This window comes from Delphinapterus leucas, chromosome 2 (assembly GCF_059928025.1).
Source record: "Delphinapterus leucas isolate spDelLeu-1000000601 "Yukka" chromosome 2, BTC_Dleu_Yukka2, whole genome shotgun sequence".
In the NCBI taxonomy this organism is placed as follows: domain Eukaryota; kingdom Metazoa; phylum Chordata; class Mammalia; order Artiodactyla; family Monodontidae; genus Delphinapterus; species Delphinapterus leucas.
The window spans coordinates 166,530,179-166,549,846 of NC_143130.1; the positions used below are offsets into that span (position 1 = coordinate 166,530,179).

General features: G+C 35.6%; 1 protein-coding gene across 1 annotated transcript in view; it reads right to left on the reverse strand.

Annotated features, from left to right (window-relative positions):
• EML5 (EMAP like 5) overlaps nucleotides 1-19,668 on the reverse strand; it is a 159,088-nt gene that overhangs the window by 118,688 nt on the left and 20,732 nt on the right. Inside the window, exon 2 of the mRNA XM_089906279.1 lies at nucleotides 8,382-8,541. Coding sequence (XP_089762405.1) covers nucleotides 8,382-8,541 — 160 coding nt within the window. The remainder of the gene's footprint in view (nucleotides 1-8,381; nucleotides 8,542-19,668) is intronic.

A 19,668-nucleotide genomic window follows, 5' to 3' on the forward strand; every position in this document is an offset into this window, starting at 1 on the left:
CCAAATTATAAATGGCAAACAAATTCTACTCATGGGTATTATAAACATCAAAACTTACACACTTATATTTTATAGACCTCATAGAGAAAGGCTGGATGTATTTCATCTTGTTAATATTTGCATATATGTGTAGTTCTTCATATGAGAAACAGAAGAAAGACTTCCATTTCTAACAGTAGGATTGACAGAACACCCTAAGCATCTCTCCTGCCAAAAACTAAAAATGCTAGATAAAATGAAAAAACATCTTTTTAAATGCACTGTTGAGCTGTCAAGGAATTAAGAAATCTGAGAACAAAAACAAAGTGATTTCCTATGGGAATCCTGGAAGTAAGAGAGCTCCTATACCCACTTTACTCTAAAGGTATCAGCTAACTCCTGGTAAGCCTGATTTTTGTTCTTCAGGCTAAAGAGGAATAGGAGATAAAGTTTAGGGCCTGCCCAAGGTAGGGATTTGAATTGCAGACATTTGACTAAAGCAGTAACTCCTCAGAGTAAGGGAGAACGAGAAACCATCCCTTTTCAAAGAAAGGGGCAGTGATGCATGAAGGGGAAAAAAACCCTCCTGAAAATATGTAGCCACAAACAACCTTCACATGGTTGTAGGGCCTATGTCCACACGAATCATGAATCCCTTCAAATGAAAAATTTCATTCAGAGTGGTCCTAAGGGTTGCAGAGTTTTCAAGCATTTTCAACTATGTGGCACAGGCAAATATAAATCCTATATGGAGGACTGATACATCAATCCATCCCTCGAAGAATTCCTACAAGTAGCAAGTCAATAAAAAATAAACTTAAAACAAACAACCCCCACACCCAATAACCAGAGGAAATAAGGGACCATGAGTGAGAATCAGCAAGTCACCAGAAACAGAACAATCAGTCTTGAAAAGTATCAGACATTGGAATTATCAGATAATATAAAATAAGCTTAATATTAGTAGAGAAATAAAATTAAGGCTTCAAAATATCTTCATATGAGACAAGAATGGGAGACCATAAAAAGTATCCCAGCAAATTTAAGGAAGCAAACAATTTCTAGAAATGAAAAATAAATGAAATTAAAAATTCAGTGGAAAAAAGAGAAAAATACCTCAGTGGAAGAGTTATATAGGAGATTAGAGGGAGATGAAGAGCCTGAGCTGAAAAGAGGGGACAGTGAGATGAGAAGTATGAGAGAGGTTAGGAAACATGAAAGATGGCCTTTGGTCATGAAGGAGTATTAGGGTCTGAACTTGCCCCCCTGCCATAAACAACTAGAAAACTGTACAAAATATATAAAACAAATATTTTTGGACATTCTTAACAGGAAGTGAAGCACTGTAAACCCTGAATGAGGGGGAAGCAAACAAGGTAAGTTCTGCAATTGCCCCAGCCTTCATTTAGGTGGCATTTTCCAGACTATAGCACAGAAAGGTGGAAGCCAAACAGAGCCCAGAAGACTTGCTGATTTGAGAAGACAGAGCCTGGAGTTCAGAGAGGCCAAGATGGCTAGAATTTGCAGAGCAGAAAAAGAACTCTAGAAAATCTGTTTATGGGTCCCCTTGAGAACACCAGTGTTTGCATGTATAAGGTGAAATCCATGAGGCCATGCAAAGAACAAATTCTGAAAAAAAGAACAATTACTGGGGAGCTAAAGCCAAACAATTCCCAGAGATCATAAAGGGTCAGGATCACTCAAATCCCCAATAGCAAGAATGGAGGTATATCCTCGAATTCACTGTGTATTCAGTAGAGATTCCAGGAGGGTCACACCATAGTAGTGAAGTTAAACCAGTGGTCCTAGAGGAAAAGCTACTCTAGCCTTGACCGAAAAAAGCTTGAAAGCAAGCTTTTCAAAAGGACCAAACTGATCGACAAGGAACTTAACTACCTACAAAAACAATGTCCAACATGCTTTAAAGGGATACAACAAAATCCAGCATTCAGAATGTAATATACACAATGTCCAGCATCCAATAAAAAAAATTACTGAACATGTTAAAAAAGAGGAAAATGTGACCAATAACCAGGAGAAAAATCAGTTAATAGAAACAGACCCAAGAATCACAGAAATGATTAAAATTAGAAGATATTGGCTGTTAAGATGGAAATGTTCAAGATGCTCCAGAATTATTTTAAAACAAACACATAAAGAATAAAAAGAGAAATGGAAGCTATAAAAGAAAAACATGTTGAACTTTAAATATAAATGTTAAAAATTATCTGAAATGAAAATTCACTCCAAAGGATTACCAGCAGCTTAGACAATGAAGAAAAAATAAATGAACTTGAAGACACAGCAACAGAAACTATCAAAAATAAAGCACAGAAGGAAAAAGGGAACAAAGTAACAGAGCCTCAGTTACCTTTAGAAAAATTTCAAGTGGTCTAACGTACAGGTAATTGTGATTCCAAAAGGAGAAGAAAGATGGAAGAAAAGAAAAACAAAACTGAAGAAATAATGGCCAAAACTTTCTCAATTTGATAAAAAACATAAACCCACAAATCTAAGATGCTCGATAAACTTCAAGCAGGATGAATCACACACACAGAAAAAACACATCCACACACATGGGCATCAAACTGTTGAAACCAGTGCTAAAGAGAAAAACCTTAAAATTGGCCAAATAAGAGAGAGAATTTTGGTGTGTAAGGACAAAGATTTAAAAATAATCCTGGGCTTCTCATCTGAAGCTATGCATATCAGATGACAATGAATAACCTCTCTAAAGTGCTGAGGGGGAAAAAAGTCAACACAGAATTATATACTTACCAAAAATATCTTTTGAAAACTGGGTCAAAATTAAGTCTTTTTCAAATAAACAAAAGATGAGAAAATTCATCAACAAATCAGCACTATAAGATATGATACCAGAAGTTTCTTCAGGCAGAAGGAAAATGATACCAAAGAGAGGCTTAATTTACACATATCAATGAAGAGTACCCAAATGGTAAATATGTAAATAAGACTTTTCTTACTTTTAATTTTCTTTGAAAACTAACTGTTTAAGGAAAAATCACAACAGTTATAATGGAGTTTACAAAGCATGTAAAATGAATGAAAATGAAAGAAGTAAAATGAATGACAACAATAGCACAACAAACAGAAGGAGAAAAACGAAATAGCAGAATACATATTTTCCCGTATTTTTTCAAAGTGCACAGGAAACCTCATGAAGATCACAAAATTGTGAATTACAAAATAAGCCTAAACAAATTTTTAAAAATTAAAATACAGAGTATGTTCTCTGACAAAGACAGAATGAAATCAGAATAACAGAAAGTTATGCAGAAAATCCTCCAAATATCTGGCAACTATCAGTACAATTCTAAGTAACGGCAGAGTTAAAGAAGAAATCACAAGGACCCACCCACAACACGTACTTTGAAAAGCACTGGTTTAGAAGCAGGGGTAGGCAAATTATAACCCTCAGGCCTGTACCCTGCTTTTTGTAAATAAAGTTCTACTGGAACACAGCCACACCTATTCCTTTATAAGGTGTCTATGACTGCTTTCACACTACAATGCAGAACTGGATTAGCTGTGACTCCAGCTACTGGAGTAGCTGAGACTGCATGGCTCAAAAGCTTAAAATATTTACTATCTGACATGTTGTAGAAAGTTTTGACAATGTCTGGTTTACAGCACAGATTCTGGTACCAGACTGCCTAGGTTTAAATACCAGCTCCATCTCTCACTAACTGGATGACTTTGGGCAGTTATTTAGCCTCTCTGTACCTTAGGTTCCTCACCTCCTAAATAGGGATAATGAAAAAAAACTTCATAGGGTTAACATATATAAAGGAATTAGAAGAGTGCTTGGCATAACCTTAATGTTATATAAATGTTTGTTATCATCATTATTATTATGTTCCCATAACCATAATTAACTTTAAGAACCCATGCCCTCCACCCGTCTGAATGAGAAATGTCATTTAGTACCTAGCTAGAAAGTTTCCACATAGTAAAATTACTATCTAAGTCCCCAAATGGGTAATATGAATGGCTTACATAAAAAGATACAGAATATATTTTGTATCTGGCTCTCCATGAAGTCACACTTGCAGAAAGTCCAAATGAACTAGAGGAGATGATTTGCTCCTCCTAAGAGTCTTTAATATTTGGGAACTAGAGAGTAATCAGCAAATATCTAGCTAAAACAAAGATATCTACCTCTCGCTATAGTATACTATGTAGAGATTAAAATTCACAAGACAAGTATAAAGTGAGGAACAGTCAGAGAGGCACTGCCCTTTCTATCAATGCCTCTTCTCTCTGGCTAAGTTCATCACACACAAAGTGAACCACAACTGGTCAAAAGCTTTAAAACTCCATGTACCTCAATAGAGCCCCAGAGCATCTGGCTCTGCACAGGCAGTAACAAAATAGACCTGGGAGCACATCCTCTGTAGCCCTGATAAACATATCATGGCCAAAATCAACCTCCCTAACAACAGGTTAAGTAACAGCAGAGAGGAAAAGATAAAAATAACCAAGCAAATACTACCCCCTCTCTTAGCTTTCTATCATTTTTTACTTCATCATCCTTTCTCACAGGTGAGGAAGAGCATAAAGAAAGTTTTCCAGTGAAAGCAATGCTGGAACCATATCTTAGAAGATAGAGACAGTCGGGTAGAAAAATAAGAGAAAATTCACTTAAGGCCAAAGGATACCAAGATCGCTCATGGTGCTTTCAGGAAAGAGCTAGTACTTTGGTGTGGCTGCGCGGGGGAGTTGCCAACGGGGAAGTGGCAGGAGACAAGACTGGAGAGGTAGGCCAGAAACAGGAGAAAGAATGACCTTTGTTTTTTAATGAGTTAGAATAAAGAGAGAATTCAGTTTTAAACATGTAATAAATGGTATATCTATACGACATTCAAGGAGAGTATATGGAGGTGAGGAGAGAAGCTGAGGCCACTGTTAATTGACACAGGAGTTAAAGTCATGGATCTAGTAATCACCTAAAGAGAATAAGTGAAGTGAGGGGGGCTGGGGGAAGGAAGGCTACAGACTCCTAGGAACACTGACATTTAAGAAGCAGACAGAAGGAACAGCTCCTTTCAAGATAACTAAGAACTAACAGTCAGATAGGGAGAAAGAAAACCAGATAAAGAAGGCTCTATCCAGCTTCCCAAATTCCTCCCTGATCCTATTCCCAAACAAAATCTTGGTTGTGTCCATTAATTAAACCGGAAGTATAGCTGACCTTGAACAACACAGATTTGAACTTCCTGGGTCCCCTTACACACAGATATTTTCCAACAGTAAATACTACAGTACTACAGGTTCACAGTTGGTTGAATCCACAGACGTGGAGGAACCGTGAATATGGAGGGCCGACTATAAGTTATATGCAGATTAACCCCTGCGTTGTTCAAAGGTCAACTGTATTTATTAAAAAGTTCTAGCACACTAAATACTCAAATGAGAAAAGTATCTTAATAGGCACAACTAAAAGGAATTCCATGAGTTCCTGCAAGTGTGAAACATATTCAAATAATAAACAAACGTAAAAGATTCTAATATGGGGGTGAGGGGTCCTTGTGATCTCAGTATTTATTAAGTGAGGACTAGTTGTTACAAATGTTACAAAGTAAAAGTACCAAATTTTGCAAAATATCCAGGACTTAATGTAGTAAATATTGGTCAATTCATAAAGAAAGCCATCAGAAATTAGGATCTGGCAGAGCAATGGAAGAGATGAAAACTCAAAACTAATACAATAGGCACTTGAGATATGTCTAGATATCAAGAGATTACTAAAAGGTCCTTGGAAAAATCAGTGAACTCCTTTAATATTTCTGCAAATACGACTCTTCATAATCATGTACCAGCATATAATCGACAAAGTTAGGCTAAAAAATTAACATTTTATTCTTAGTTCATTCTATAAATTAGTTGAGTTTTAACTATAACTTAGATTTTGTTAAATATGGGAATGTATTTTTTTAAATTATCATTGTGTTTTCAAGATAAAGTATCAAATTCTCCTCCTCCTACCCTCTCTCTACCATTTACTATGAAATTTTAATCTCTGTCTGATGTGGATTTATATAGCCTTTTCATGCCCTAATTATTCTCAATGAGGTAGACTTCCAGTATTAGCATGGATAGTCAATCCATTTAGAAGAAACCCTCTGGGGAAAGAAAATTCAGCATACTACCAACAGGGAGACTCATTCATTGGATAAACCTTAACTGATCATTTACAGTTTCAAATCTAGTAGAAAATGCAAAAATTATACAGTATTTCCTAATTGGTATTTCATAGTTTACAGATATTACTGAATAAATAGATATGTTCCCAAATATATTTCTTAACTAAAGCATCTTCTCATTAACATAATTTCAGGAATACTCTTAACTTAATCTTCAATTGGCAGCAGTTCCTTACAAGTTTTAACTGTACTTAAGATGGATGAATTCCTTCTGAAATAAAAACAACCACCTCCTAAGTTCCATGTTTGGGAAGCAGTAGAGCATTGCGGTTAAAAACATGAGCTTTGGAGTGTGACTGACCTGGGTTCCCGCTCTGGCTCCATTTACTAGCTGTGTAACCTGGGGCAAGTTATTTAACCTCTCTAAGTCTCAGTTTCTTTATCTGTAAAATAGAGATAATAATAATATCTATTTCATAGGGCTGTTGTGAGGATTAAATGAGATAATGTAGGCTTAGCACAATGTCTGGCACTTAGTATGTGCTCAATAACTTTTAGCTATTATGTTTTTTATAAGCTTACATTTTAAAGTAGCACATTCTTATGAAGATCTGTGAAAATAAAATGCATGTACCCAAGACTTTTCTTATATGTTGCTTAAAGTAAGCAAAATTAAAAAGCTTCAACTAGTAAAAGCTATGGGCATGATTTCTCCTTGTATGTAAGAGAATTTCCTCAGCCATGCAATACACTGCATTTAGAAAGGGCAATTTTAAAATTAAGAAGAAAACATCTATATTTAAAGTATACAGACATTTATAGTTAAACCATTGTGGATATCATAATACCTTTGGTAAATAATTCTAAAAAACAACTTTGTTGGTTTGTTTCATAAAATATAATTTCCTGTGAAGTAAGCAAAGAGTATTATTCTCTTCCTTTTAAAAAGGAAAATGAAATTTTGATATGAGGACATTAAGGGACTTGAAAAATAACAGAAAAATGGGAAATGAATTAAGGTTCTGGAATTGCCAATCACTGCTACATAGTGCTTCTAAACCTAGAAACACATTTTTTCCCCAAATGAGAGGTTCGAGTTACATCTTTATAGATCTCTTACCGGACTCTAAACAGAAGGTATATTAATCTATGCTACTCAAAGAAGCTATTTCTCAGAGTTGAAAATAAAACATCTACTGGCTGTCATTTTCAAGTGACTAGAACAAAACGTAATCTGTTTCTGTAAAATATAGATCTACAAAATTAATTTTAAGAATTAAAAAGCCGACAACTAAAGCTCTTCTAAAAGTTAAAATAATTTTTAAAGTCTAATTTCACCATAAAACTTTTAAAGACTATAAATTAACTAAACCTGCAAAACTCAATTTCTTATCACTTTTTAAATATGTTTTAGGTACAACAAGTTCCATGAAAGCACCACAAAAGAGCTGTTGGCTTAATTTTTTTAAAATCGATGACTAGAAGTAAATAATAATTTGCGAATTGATTAGTAAGTGGAACAAAGATTACACCTTTTGTTATGAACTTTGATTTTATATAAAATAGCTCATATTATAAAAACTGCATCATTATTTTCAATTAAAAATATAATTTTGGTCTCCCCTGGTGGCGCAGTGGTTGCGAGTCCGCCTGCCAATGCAGGGGACATGGGTTCGTGCCCCAGTCTGGGAAGATCCCACATGCCGCGGAGCGGCTAGGCCCGTGAGCCATGGCTGCTGAGCCTGCGCGTTCGGAGCCTGTGCTCCACAACGGGAGAGGCCACAACAGTGAGAGGCCCGCGTACCGCAAAAAAATAATAATAATTTTAATAGAAACCTTTAACATAACTAAAAATTAAAATGTTTACAGCTCTACTTAGAGAAAGTGAATTTTCCTAAGATATCTTCCATCTTTCCTATTAACATATAATACCTGGAAAAGAGTTACATGTAAAATTTTCAAGAACAACCAGGTAATGTTCCACCGAGTCAGAATCACTTTGGCTCTAATAGTAGTAATTAATTCAACTGAAAAGTTCTTGATACAATGAAATAAAAACTCATTATTATTCTTATTTTTCTTATATATATCTACCACCCACCCCCTCTACCCACCTCTACCTTGAATAAATGCTTTTTGTCAAATGCTTTCCAATTTAATATTTACAGATTTATAATAATTTCTTATAGTACACACTTTAAAAACACAGTTTACAAAAAGAAAAAAATTATCACATACCTGTCCATCTAAGTCAAATGCTAAGCAAGCTATACCATGTGTATGAACATCCTTTAGAACTGATATGGTCTGCACAGTGTATGAATCCCAAACACAGATATAAGGCTCTTTCCCAACTTGTCCTGTTGCCACCAATACTCGTTCAGGATGCAATGCAAGGCTGCAAAATAATAAACAGATTTAAAACTGCTTACAGAGCTGTTATATCAATGTGAAAATTAGACTTTAGTTACTTATTTACTTAAAATAATTTGGCCTTAAAATAACTTCCATAAAAATCCATCTTAAGAGTTACTACTTCAATGGTATATGTAATAAACAATTATGATAGACTTCATAATCTTGTAATATGATATAGTGTGTGTAAACTTTTCAAAAAAGAATTCTCACAAGTAGTCAACTGAACCACAGCAATGAATCAGTAGCAACCCTACCACATGCCAACTTCTCATCTGGTATTCATCTCATCTGTTTTAAGCCCTCTCTCCCATTTACTCTTTTATTGTATAAAGTTGGACCAAATGTTAGTGTCCAAAAATAGCACTGAGTAGCCCTCCTATTATAACATTAATATTAAATTACAAATCCCATTTAAAAAAAACAGAAAGGTCACCCATAATTCACAGAAAGTAGTCTGTAAGTCTTTAAAAACAAGACAAAGACCAAACAGTTGGTGATGGTTTATGTACATCAGTAGAAGGCAAGCAATGAATATAAATTTCTCCTTGATAAATTATTCCACAAGTATATTTAGATGATCAAATTCTCCTTTGGGAGAAAAAAAAAAAATCACTCCGAGCATCAGGGTGGAAGATGAACTGAAAGAGGGAAAAGTTAGGAGGGCATTAAAACAGAATTAACAACAACAACAAAAAAAAAACAGAATTAACAGATTTGATGTACAGAGTAACAGAAAGGGAACAGTCTAAGATGACTCTTGGGTTTTTGGCTTGGGCATCTGGATGGCCTGGAGTGGTATCATCAAGTCAGGGAATACTAAGTGAGAAATTATGGAGAGAAAAGGTAAGCGGGAATGGAAGGTTGGTTCAACATATTAAAATCAACCAATGTAATAAGTATATCATATTAACAATAACACCCAAACCCCCACACATGTTCATCTCAATAGATGCGGAAAAAGCATTTGACAAAAATCTAACCTCTTTCATAGTAAAAAACACAACAAACTAGGAATTGAAGAGAATTTCCTCAACCTGAAAGGGCATCTATGAAAATGCACAGCTAATATCACATTTAATTGTGAAAGCCTGAAAGTTCCCGCTATAAGTACAGGAACAAGACAAGGATGTCAGCTCTTGCCACTTCCCTTCAACATGATACTGGATATTTTAGCCAGGACAATTAGGCAAGAAATAAAAGAGAGAAGTAAAACTATCTCTACTTGCAAATGACATAATCTCATACATAGGAAACCCTAAGGAATCCACAAACAACAGAATAAATCCCAAGTAGAGCTAATAAATGAGTTCAGCAAGGCTGAAGGATATAAGATCAATATAAAAATACAAATTGTATTTCTATACACTAGCAACAATCTGAAAATTAAATCAAGAAAACAATTCCACTTATAACAGCATCAAAAAGAACACTTAGGAATAAATTAAACAAAAAGGTACAAGACTTATACACTAAAAACTACACAATATCATTAAAGAAATGTTAAGAAATCTAAATAAATGGAAAGAAATCTCGTGTTCTTGGAGGGCCATATTGTTAAGATGGTATTACTTCCTAAACTGGTCTACAGAGTCAACACAATCCCTGCCAAAACACTAGTTACCTTTCTTGAAGAAATTGACAAGCTGATTCTAAAACTCAGAACAGTAAAAACAATCTTGCAAAAGAACAAAATTGGAAGACTCACACATACCAATTTCAAAACTTACTACAAAACCACAGTAATCAAGACAGTATGGCACTGCCATAAAAACAGACATGCTGATCAATGGAACAGAATTGAGAGTCCAAAAGTAAACTGATATATTTATGGTCAATTGCCTTTCCATTAATAAGAAAGGTCTTTTCAATAGATGGTGCTGGACATCTGAATATCTAGAATGAATCTAGACCCATACCTCAAACCATATACAAAAATCCACTCAAAATATAAAAGCCAAAACATAGGCATAAATCTTACTTAATTTGGATGAAACAAAGGTGTCCTTAGATCTAACACCAAAAGCAGAAGTGATAAAAGAAAAAACAGATAACATGGACTTCATTAAAATTAAAAACTTCTGTGCTTCAAAGGACAACCATCAAGAACATAAAAACACAACCCACAGAATGGGAGAAAATATTTACAAAGCATATATCTGATAAAGGACTTGCATCCAGAATACAAAAACAAAAAAACAACCACTCAACAACAAAACCACAAACAACCCAATTTTTTATGTGGACAAAGGATTTGAATAAACATTTCCCCCAAGGAAATTACCAGTAATGAAACTCCCAACAAGCAAAAGTCCATCACCAGATAGCTTCACAGGTGACTTCTACCAAACATTTAGACGAGAGTTAACACCTATCCTTATCAAGCTACTCCAAAGAATTGAAGAGGAAGGAATACTTCCTGAACTCATTCTATGAGGCCAGCATCACCCTGATAGCAAAACCAGACAAAGATATGACTAAACAAGAAAATTACAGTTCAATATCACAGATAAGCATAGATGCAAAAAATCCTTAACAAAATATTAGCAAACCATGATCAAGTGGGATTTATCCCAGCGATGCAAGGATTTTTCATTACCTGCAAATCAATCAGTGTGATACACCACATTAACAAAATGAAGAACAAAACCCATATGATCATCTCAAAAGATGCAGAAAAAGCTTTTGACAAAAATTGAACATCCATTTATGACAAAAACTCCCAGAAAGTGGGCACAGAGAGAACATACCTCAACATAATAAAGGCCAGATATAACAAACTGACAGATAATATTATACTCAATGGTAAAAGCTGAAAGCATTTCCCCTAAGATCAGGAACAAGACAAGGATGCCCACCCTCACCACTTTTATTCAACATAGTAATGGAAGTCCTAGCCACAGCACTCAGACAAGAAAAAGAAATAAAAGGAATCCAAATTGGAAAATAAGAAGTAAAACTTCACTGTTTGCAGATGACATGATACTACACATGGAAAATATTAAAGATGCTACCAGAAAACTACTAGAGCTCATCAATGAATTCGATAAATTTGCAGGATACAAATTAACATACAGAAACCTGTTGCATTTCTATACACTAACAACAAAGTATCAAATAGAGAAATTAAGGAAACAATCCCATTCATCATTGCATCAAAAAGAATAAAATACCTAGGAATAAACCTACCTAAGTAGGTGAAAGACCTGTACTCAGAACTATAAAACAGTGATGAAAGAAACTGAAGATGACACAAATAGATAGAAAGAGATACCATGTTCATGGACTGGAAAAATCAATATTGTTAAAATGATTATACTATCCAAGGCATTCCACAGATTTAATGCAATTCCTATCAAAATACCAATGGCATTTTTCACAGAACTAGAACAAATAATTTTAAAATTTGTATGGAGACACAAAAGACCCCAAATAACCAAAACCATCTTGAGAAAGAATAGAGCTGGAGGAGTCAGACTCCCTGACTTAAAACTATAGTACAAGTTAAAGTAATCAAATCAGTATGGTACTGGCACAAAAACAGACATACAGATCAATGGAACAGAATAGAGAGCCCAGAAATAAACACATGCACTTATAGTCAGTTAATCTATGACAAAGGAGGCAAAAATATACAATGGAGAAAAGACAGTCTCTTCAATAAGTGGTGCTAGGAAAAACTGGACAGCTGCATGTAAAAGAATGAAATTAGAACATTCTCTAACACCATATACAAAATAAACTGAAATAGATTAAAGACCTAAATGTAAGACTAAATACCATAAAACTCCTAGAGAAAAACATAGGCAGAACACTCTGACATAAATCGCACCAGTATATTTTTGGATCCATCTCCTAAAACAAAGGAAATAAAAGCAAAAATAAATAAATGGACTGTACACCTGAAACTAACACAACATTGTAAATCAACTGTATTCCAATAAAAATTTTTTTAATTAAATAAAAAAAGGAACCTAATTAAACTTAAAAGCTTTTGCACAGCACAGGAAACCACTGACAAAACAAAAAGACAACCTACTGAATGGGTGAAAATATTTGCAAATTATATGACTGATAAGGGGATAATATCCAAAATATATAAACTTAACATTAAAAAAAACAAACAACCCCATCAAAATATGGGCAGAAGACCTGAATAGACATTTTTCCAAAGACGACATTTCAGATGGGCAACAGACACGTGAAAAGATGCTCAACACTGTTAATCATCAGAGAAATGCAAATTAAAACCACAGTGAGGTATCACCTCATACTGGTCAGAATGGCTATCATCAAAAACAACACAACAGGGCTTCCCTGGTGGCACAGTGGTTGAGAGTCCGCCTGCTGATGCAGGGGACATGGGTTCGTGCCCCGGTCCGGGAAGATCCCACATGCTGCGGAGCGGCTGGGCCCATGAGCCATGGCCGCTGAGCCTGCGCGTCTGGAGCCTGTGCTCCGCAACGGGAGAGGCCGCGGCAGTGAGAGACCCGCGTACCACAAAAAAACAAACAAACAAACAAAACAACACAACAAATATCGGCAAGGATGTGGAGAAAAGGGAACCCTCGTACACTGTGGGTCAGAATGTAAATTGGTGCAGCCACTGTGGAAAACAGTTTGGTGGTTTCTCAAAAAACTACAAATAAACTACTGTATGACTCAGCAATTCTTCTCCTGGGTATATATCCAAAACCACCAAAAACATTAATTCAAAAAGATACATGTACCCCAATGTTCACATAGCAGCGTTATTTACAATTGCCAAGATATGGAAGCAAACTAAGTGTCCATCAACAGAAGAGGTGTTTTATACACACACACACACACACACAATGGAATACTACTCAGCCATAAAACAGAGTGAAATTTTGCCATTTGCAGCAACATGGATGGACTTGGAGGGCATTTTGCTAAGTGAAGTAAGTCAGACAAAGACAGACAAATACTGACTGTATAATATCACTTACATGCAGAATCTAAATAATACAACAAACTAGTGAGTATAACAAAAAAGAAGCAGACTCACAGATACAGAGAACAAACTAGTGGTTACCAGAGGGGAGAGGGAGGTGGGGAGGGGGAATATAAGGGTTGGGGATTAAAAGGTACAAACTATTAGGTATAAAATAAGCTACAAGACACGGGGAATACAGCCAATGTTTCATAATAACTATAGAATATAACCTTTAAAAACAAAACCCCATGAGTTCATACTGATACCTCCGATTTTATTTTATTTATTTATTTATTTAACATCTTTATTAGAGTATAATTGCTTTACAATGATGTGTTAGTTTCTGCTTTATAACAAAGTGAATCAGTTATACATATACATATGTCCCCATTTCTCTTCCCTCTTGCATCTCCCTCCCTCCCACCCTCCGTATCCCACCCCTCTAGGTGGTCACAAAGCACGGAGCTAACCTCCCTGTGCTATGCGGCTACTTCCCACTAGCTATCTATTTTACATTTGGTAGTGTATATATGTCCATGCCACTCTCTCACTTTGTCCCAGCTTACCCTTCACCCTCCCCGTATCCTCAAGTCCATTCTCTAGCAGGTCTGCATCTTTATTCCCGTCTTGCCCCTAGGTTCTTCTGACCATTTTTTTCTTTTAGATTCCATATATGTGTGTTAGCATACGGTATTCGTTTTTCTCTTTCTGACTTACTTCACTCTGTATGACAGTCTCTAGGTCCATCCACCTCACTACAAATAACTCAGTTTTGTTCCTTTTTATGGCTGAGTAATATTCCATTGTATATATGTGCCACATCTTCTTTATCCATTCATCTGTTGATGGACACTTAGGTTGCTTCCATGTCCTAGCTATTGTAAATAGAGCTGCAATGAACATTTTGGTACATGACTCTTTTTGAATTATGGTTTTCTCAGGGTATATGCCCAGTAGTGGGATTGCTGGGTCGTATGGTAGTTCCATTTTTAGTTTTTTAAGGAACCTCCATACTGTTCTCCATCGTGGTTGTATCAATTTACATTTGCACCAACAGTGCAAGAGGGTTCCCTTTTCTCCACACCCTCTCCAGCATTTATTGTTTGTAGATTTTTTGATGATGGCCGTTCTGACCGCTGTGAGATGATATCTCAATACCTCCGATTTTAATCCAAAACCACAGGGTTCATTTAAGACTTCTCCTTTCCTTATTTACAGGCATACCTTGTTGTACTGTGCTTCATCGATAGTGCATTTTTTACACATTGAAGGTCTGTGGCAACCCTGCATCGTGTTAAGTCTATCAGTGCCATTTTTCCAGCAGCATTTGCTCTCTTTGTGTCTCTGTATCACATTTTGGCAATTCTCATAATATTTCAAACTTTTTCATTATTATTATATTTGTTATGGTGGTCTGTGATCAGCAATCTTTGATATTACTACCATGACTCACTGAAGACTCAGATAATGGTTAGTGTTTTTAGCAATAAATTATTTTTAAATTAAGGTATGTACATTGTCTCTTTAGACACATGCTAGACTTAGACTACAGTATAGTATAAACATAACTTTTATATGCACTGGGAACTAAAAAATTCGTATGACTAACTCTGTTGCTGTTTTCGCTTTAGTAGTGGTCTGGAACTGAACCTTCAGTATCTCTGAAGTATACCTGTATAATTTCTTCCTCCAAAAGTGGAAGGCTTATTAGGCTCTCATAATCTGAAGTCTATTTATTTATTTAATTTTAGTATATATAAAGCTGTTTCAGAATTGCTAGCCCTGTGAGAAACAAGTTTACTAACCAGATTATAGCATTATCTACAGTTATCTTTGTCTTCATTCTTATAGTATCCAGTCCAGATATTTTTTCAGATTTTTAGGTTAAGCTTCTCTCTGTAAAGCCCAGCAGTGGAGAGGAGAAAGCTTGTGAAGCTGTGATTGGAATTTGTTTTTCTATTTTTACTTATAGTTATTTTTTCAGTTTTGGTATTCTCTGTTTAAATAATGGTGAGACTAGGGTTTTGCCTAGAAGCATCATAGTTGTGAAGTGAATTCTGCATTGTTTAGGGAAAAGATTCTGCGAGGTTACTACATACCTGCCTCTGTCCTCAGTTACCTGGAAGTTTGAAAACTTTTAAATTTAATGAGGCTCAATTCATAATTTTCCTTTCTGGAAGTCACACTTTTTATGCCCTATTTCCTATACTTCTTCTCAGAAATATTATAGTGCTAGCTTTTACATTTAAGATATATGGCTCAATTTGAGTTAAATTCTGTATATGATGAAATATAGCTAAGGTTCACTTTGTTCCACATATGGATATTTAACTGTTTTCAATATTACTTGTTGAAAAGACTATTTTTTGAGCATATTTTATATGCTCACAGAAATCATCCAGTAGAAAAATCATCAAAAACATTGATACAGGAGACAGGGAGAATTTCTGGAACAGGGAAAAAAGGGTGGGATTTGTGCACAAGTGGAGGGATTAATGTGAGGAAGGAGCTGCATGTATTGCTGATGGATGGGTGGAATCTGAAAGTTCTCTTCTGATAGCTCCAAGTTTCTTAATGAGAAAGAAAGCAGGAGTGTTTTTCCAATAATCTTGAAGTTAACTTAATATCTTAGAGTTAAGTTTTATCCCACACATTGCCTACTAAATTGCAGAACATATAGGGGTACTCAACAATGCTACAGATTGATTTGGGAGAAAGATGATAGAAGTAACCATTTCAAGGCATATTCCTAGCCTAAAACATAGGTGACTACCCATCCATATTGTGACATCATCATTTGAAATACATGGAAAGAACAGATTCTCTTTTAAGTTCCTTTTCCTATTACTATTCCTGAATATTAGAAATTAGGTAAGAGCACTGTCATCAGATCTGACAATCACATAAGTTATTTTAAGCATTTAATCTCTAAATTTATCATAACTATAAAGTAATAACACAATAAACAAACATAAAGGGGGCTGTCTCCTTCAAGACAGTTATCTTCATATATTTCCCTTCTTATACACAATTGTGCATCCGTTTCTCTAAATTTATGCTCACAAATCTTAAATGTGCATTTTTATACTGTAACATAATCCTTTTAAACCCTTAGCTGATAAATTTTGCGTTTTCCTCTCAACCTCCAAGCTCCTCATGAGCACAGTCCTCCACCATCAACTTCCTCCTTTGCAGCTGATAAAGCTGCCTTGTACTCAATGAATAAATATAGATGGAATTAGAGAAGATTACTTTGCCCTCAACAAATTCACTAACCTAAGTGCAACTGTTACAGCTGACTCTGCCCTCCCTCTTGTAAAATGGAAGAAACGTCTCTAACCCACACACTCTGAACTTGTGCTCTGGATCCCGTTCTCTTTACTTTCAAGTAAAGGAAACTTATTTACTTTATTCCTAGAACTATGTTTTCTGGAATTATTGCTTCCTCACGACTGAGTCATTCCTATTAACACTCAAATATACTTAGTGAAAAACACTCCCTTGACCCTTCACAGTAAAACTCCTCAAAAGAGTTGTCTCAATTTTTCCACTCCCTTTACTTTCTCCACATATTCCAACTAAGCTTCCACCACTTCTCCTTCACTAAAATAGTTGTTTTCAAGGTCATGTGTGACCCTGTCAAATCTAATGGTCAACTGTATGTCCTTATTTTCCAACACTTTTCAACGGTATTTAACACAAATGACCACTCTTTCCTTTTTAGAAACACTTTCCTCTCTAGGCTTTCCTGATTCCATAATCTATTAACCCACCCTTCTCTGTCTCGTTTGCTAAGCCCTATCTTCCACACCCAACCTCTCAATGCTAAAGTGTCTGAGGGCCTTGTCTTGGCTGTCTTCCCTTCCTTTCCCAGCTGATTTCATCCAATCCCATGACTTTAAAAGCACATATATAGTGATAACACCCAAATCTATATCTCCAGCCAAGAGCAACAGATGTGTCATGGGCAACTCACATTTAACACATCCAGCATTTTTTTCCTCCTTAATTACCCCCCAATCCACTTCTCATCTTAGTAAATGGCATCACTATCCGCTCAGTTGCTCAGACCAAGAATCTAAATTTAATTTTCACCACCTCCCTCTTTCTTATTATTCATCACACACATTCTATTAGCCTGTCCTATTGACTCTATCATCACCCTCATCTTCTCTGCTACAACCCTAATCTGAGCCACCTGCCCTTCTTCCTCTATTGCTCCCCTTTAGGGTGTTCTTAACATAGCCAGAGTGATCTTTTAAAAGAATATAAATTTCACCTAGTTAATATCCCCCAACAGCTTCCTATTACAATTAGACTAAAATCCAAACTATCTAACTTGGCACTTACAAGGCTCTACAAGATATACCCTCACCTACTTCTCGAACCTCAATTTCTACTATTCTCCCTTTTGTTCACCACACTCCAGCCACACCGGCCTTTCTGTCCCTTGAAAAGGCCAAACTCATTATATTCGCAAGGTCTTTGTCTAGAATGATCTCCCAAATCTTGCTTCATTCATATCATTCATGCTTCAGGTCAATGTAACTTGCTTAGAGAAACCTTCCTAGTCATCCTAACATATTCTATTCCATTACCCTATTTTATATGTAGCTATCACTGTCTAAAATTACTAACGTGCACTTATTATCTTACTCTCCTCCACTAGAATGTGTACTTCATTACGACAGATGATTCCCCTTTTTCTTCATATTATACCCTAAGCGCCTCGAACAATAATGAGCACACAGCAGGTATTCAATCAGTATTTGTTAACTGAATTTCCAAAGGAGCTGCTAGTGTTAAAAGAAATTTTTAAAAATGAAATAATCCTCAATACAGAAAAATCCTTATGTAGCTTTTTTGTTCTTGAATCCTTATTTATAACAGTAAAAATCTAAAAACCACCTGAATGTCCAACATTTAGAAATGGTTAAATAATTATGGTACAATCACAGGATGGACTCTCATGCAGTCATTAAAAATGTGATTTTTCACAGTACTGGAGAAAAGTTATGCTATAATGTTAAATAAAAAGCACAGAATCCAAGATTTTACATATAATGTAACCTTAATTACTTTAGAATACATGTATCAGACACAATCTGCCAAACTCTCACAAGAAGAAATCGATGATCTCAATAGGCCTGTATCTATAAGTTGAATCAATAATTAATAACCTTGAAAACAGAAAGCATCAGGCTCAGATGGGTTCACTGGTAAATCCTACCAAACATTTAAGGAAGAAATTATACCAATTCTCTACAATCTCTTTCAGAGAACAAAAGCAGGGGGAATGCTTCCTAACTCATTATATGTGGCCAGCATTACCCTAATACTAAAACCAGATAAAGACATCACAAGAAAACTACATATTAGTACTTCTCATAAACATAGATGCAAAAATCTTCAACAAAATATTAGTAAATCGAATTTTAAAAAGTATAAAAAGAATTATACACGACAACTATGTGGAATTTATCCCAGGTATGATTAAAAAATCAATTGATGTGGTCCATCATATCGATGGACTAAAATAAAAATCACACAATCATATCAACGTATGCAGAAAAGGCATCTGACAAATGCCAATACCCACTCATGATAAAAACTCAAGGGAAACCAGGAATACAGGAGAACTTCACATCAACCTTATGAAGAGTATCTACAAAAACCCCACAGCTAACATCATATTTCATGGTGAGAAACTCTTTCCCACAAAGATCAGGTGCAAGTCATGAATGCCCCCTTTTACCACTCCTTTTCAGTACCGTGCTGGAAGGCCTTGTTAATGCAATAATGCAAGAAAAGGAAATAAAACGTATACCGACTGGGAAGGAAGAATAAAACAGTCTTTGTTCGCAGATGACATGATCATCTATGTAAAAAAAATGCAAAAGGATGAGCCAAAAGAAGGTTGCAGGACACAAAGTTAATATACAAAGTTAACTGCTATCCTATACACTGAGAGTGAACAAATGGAATTTGAAATTTAAAATGCAATACCAGACTCCCTCTTGCGAGAACACTGGAATCACAACTAACTGCTGAACGATCATCAACAGGAGGACACTGGAATTCATGAAAAACATGCCCCACATCCAAGGACAGGGGAGAAGCAGCAATGAGATAGTAAGAAGGGTGCAACCACAA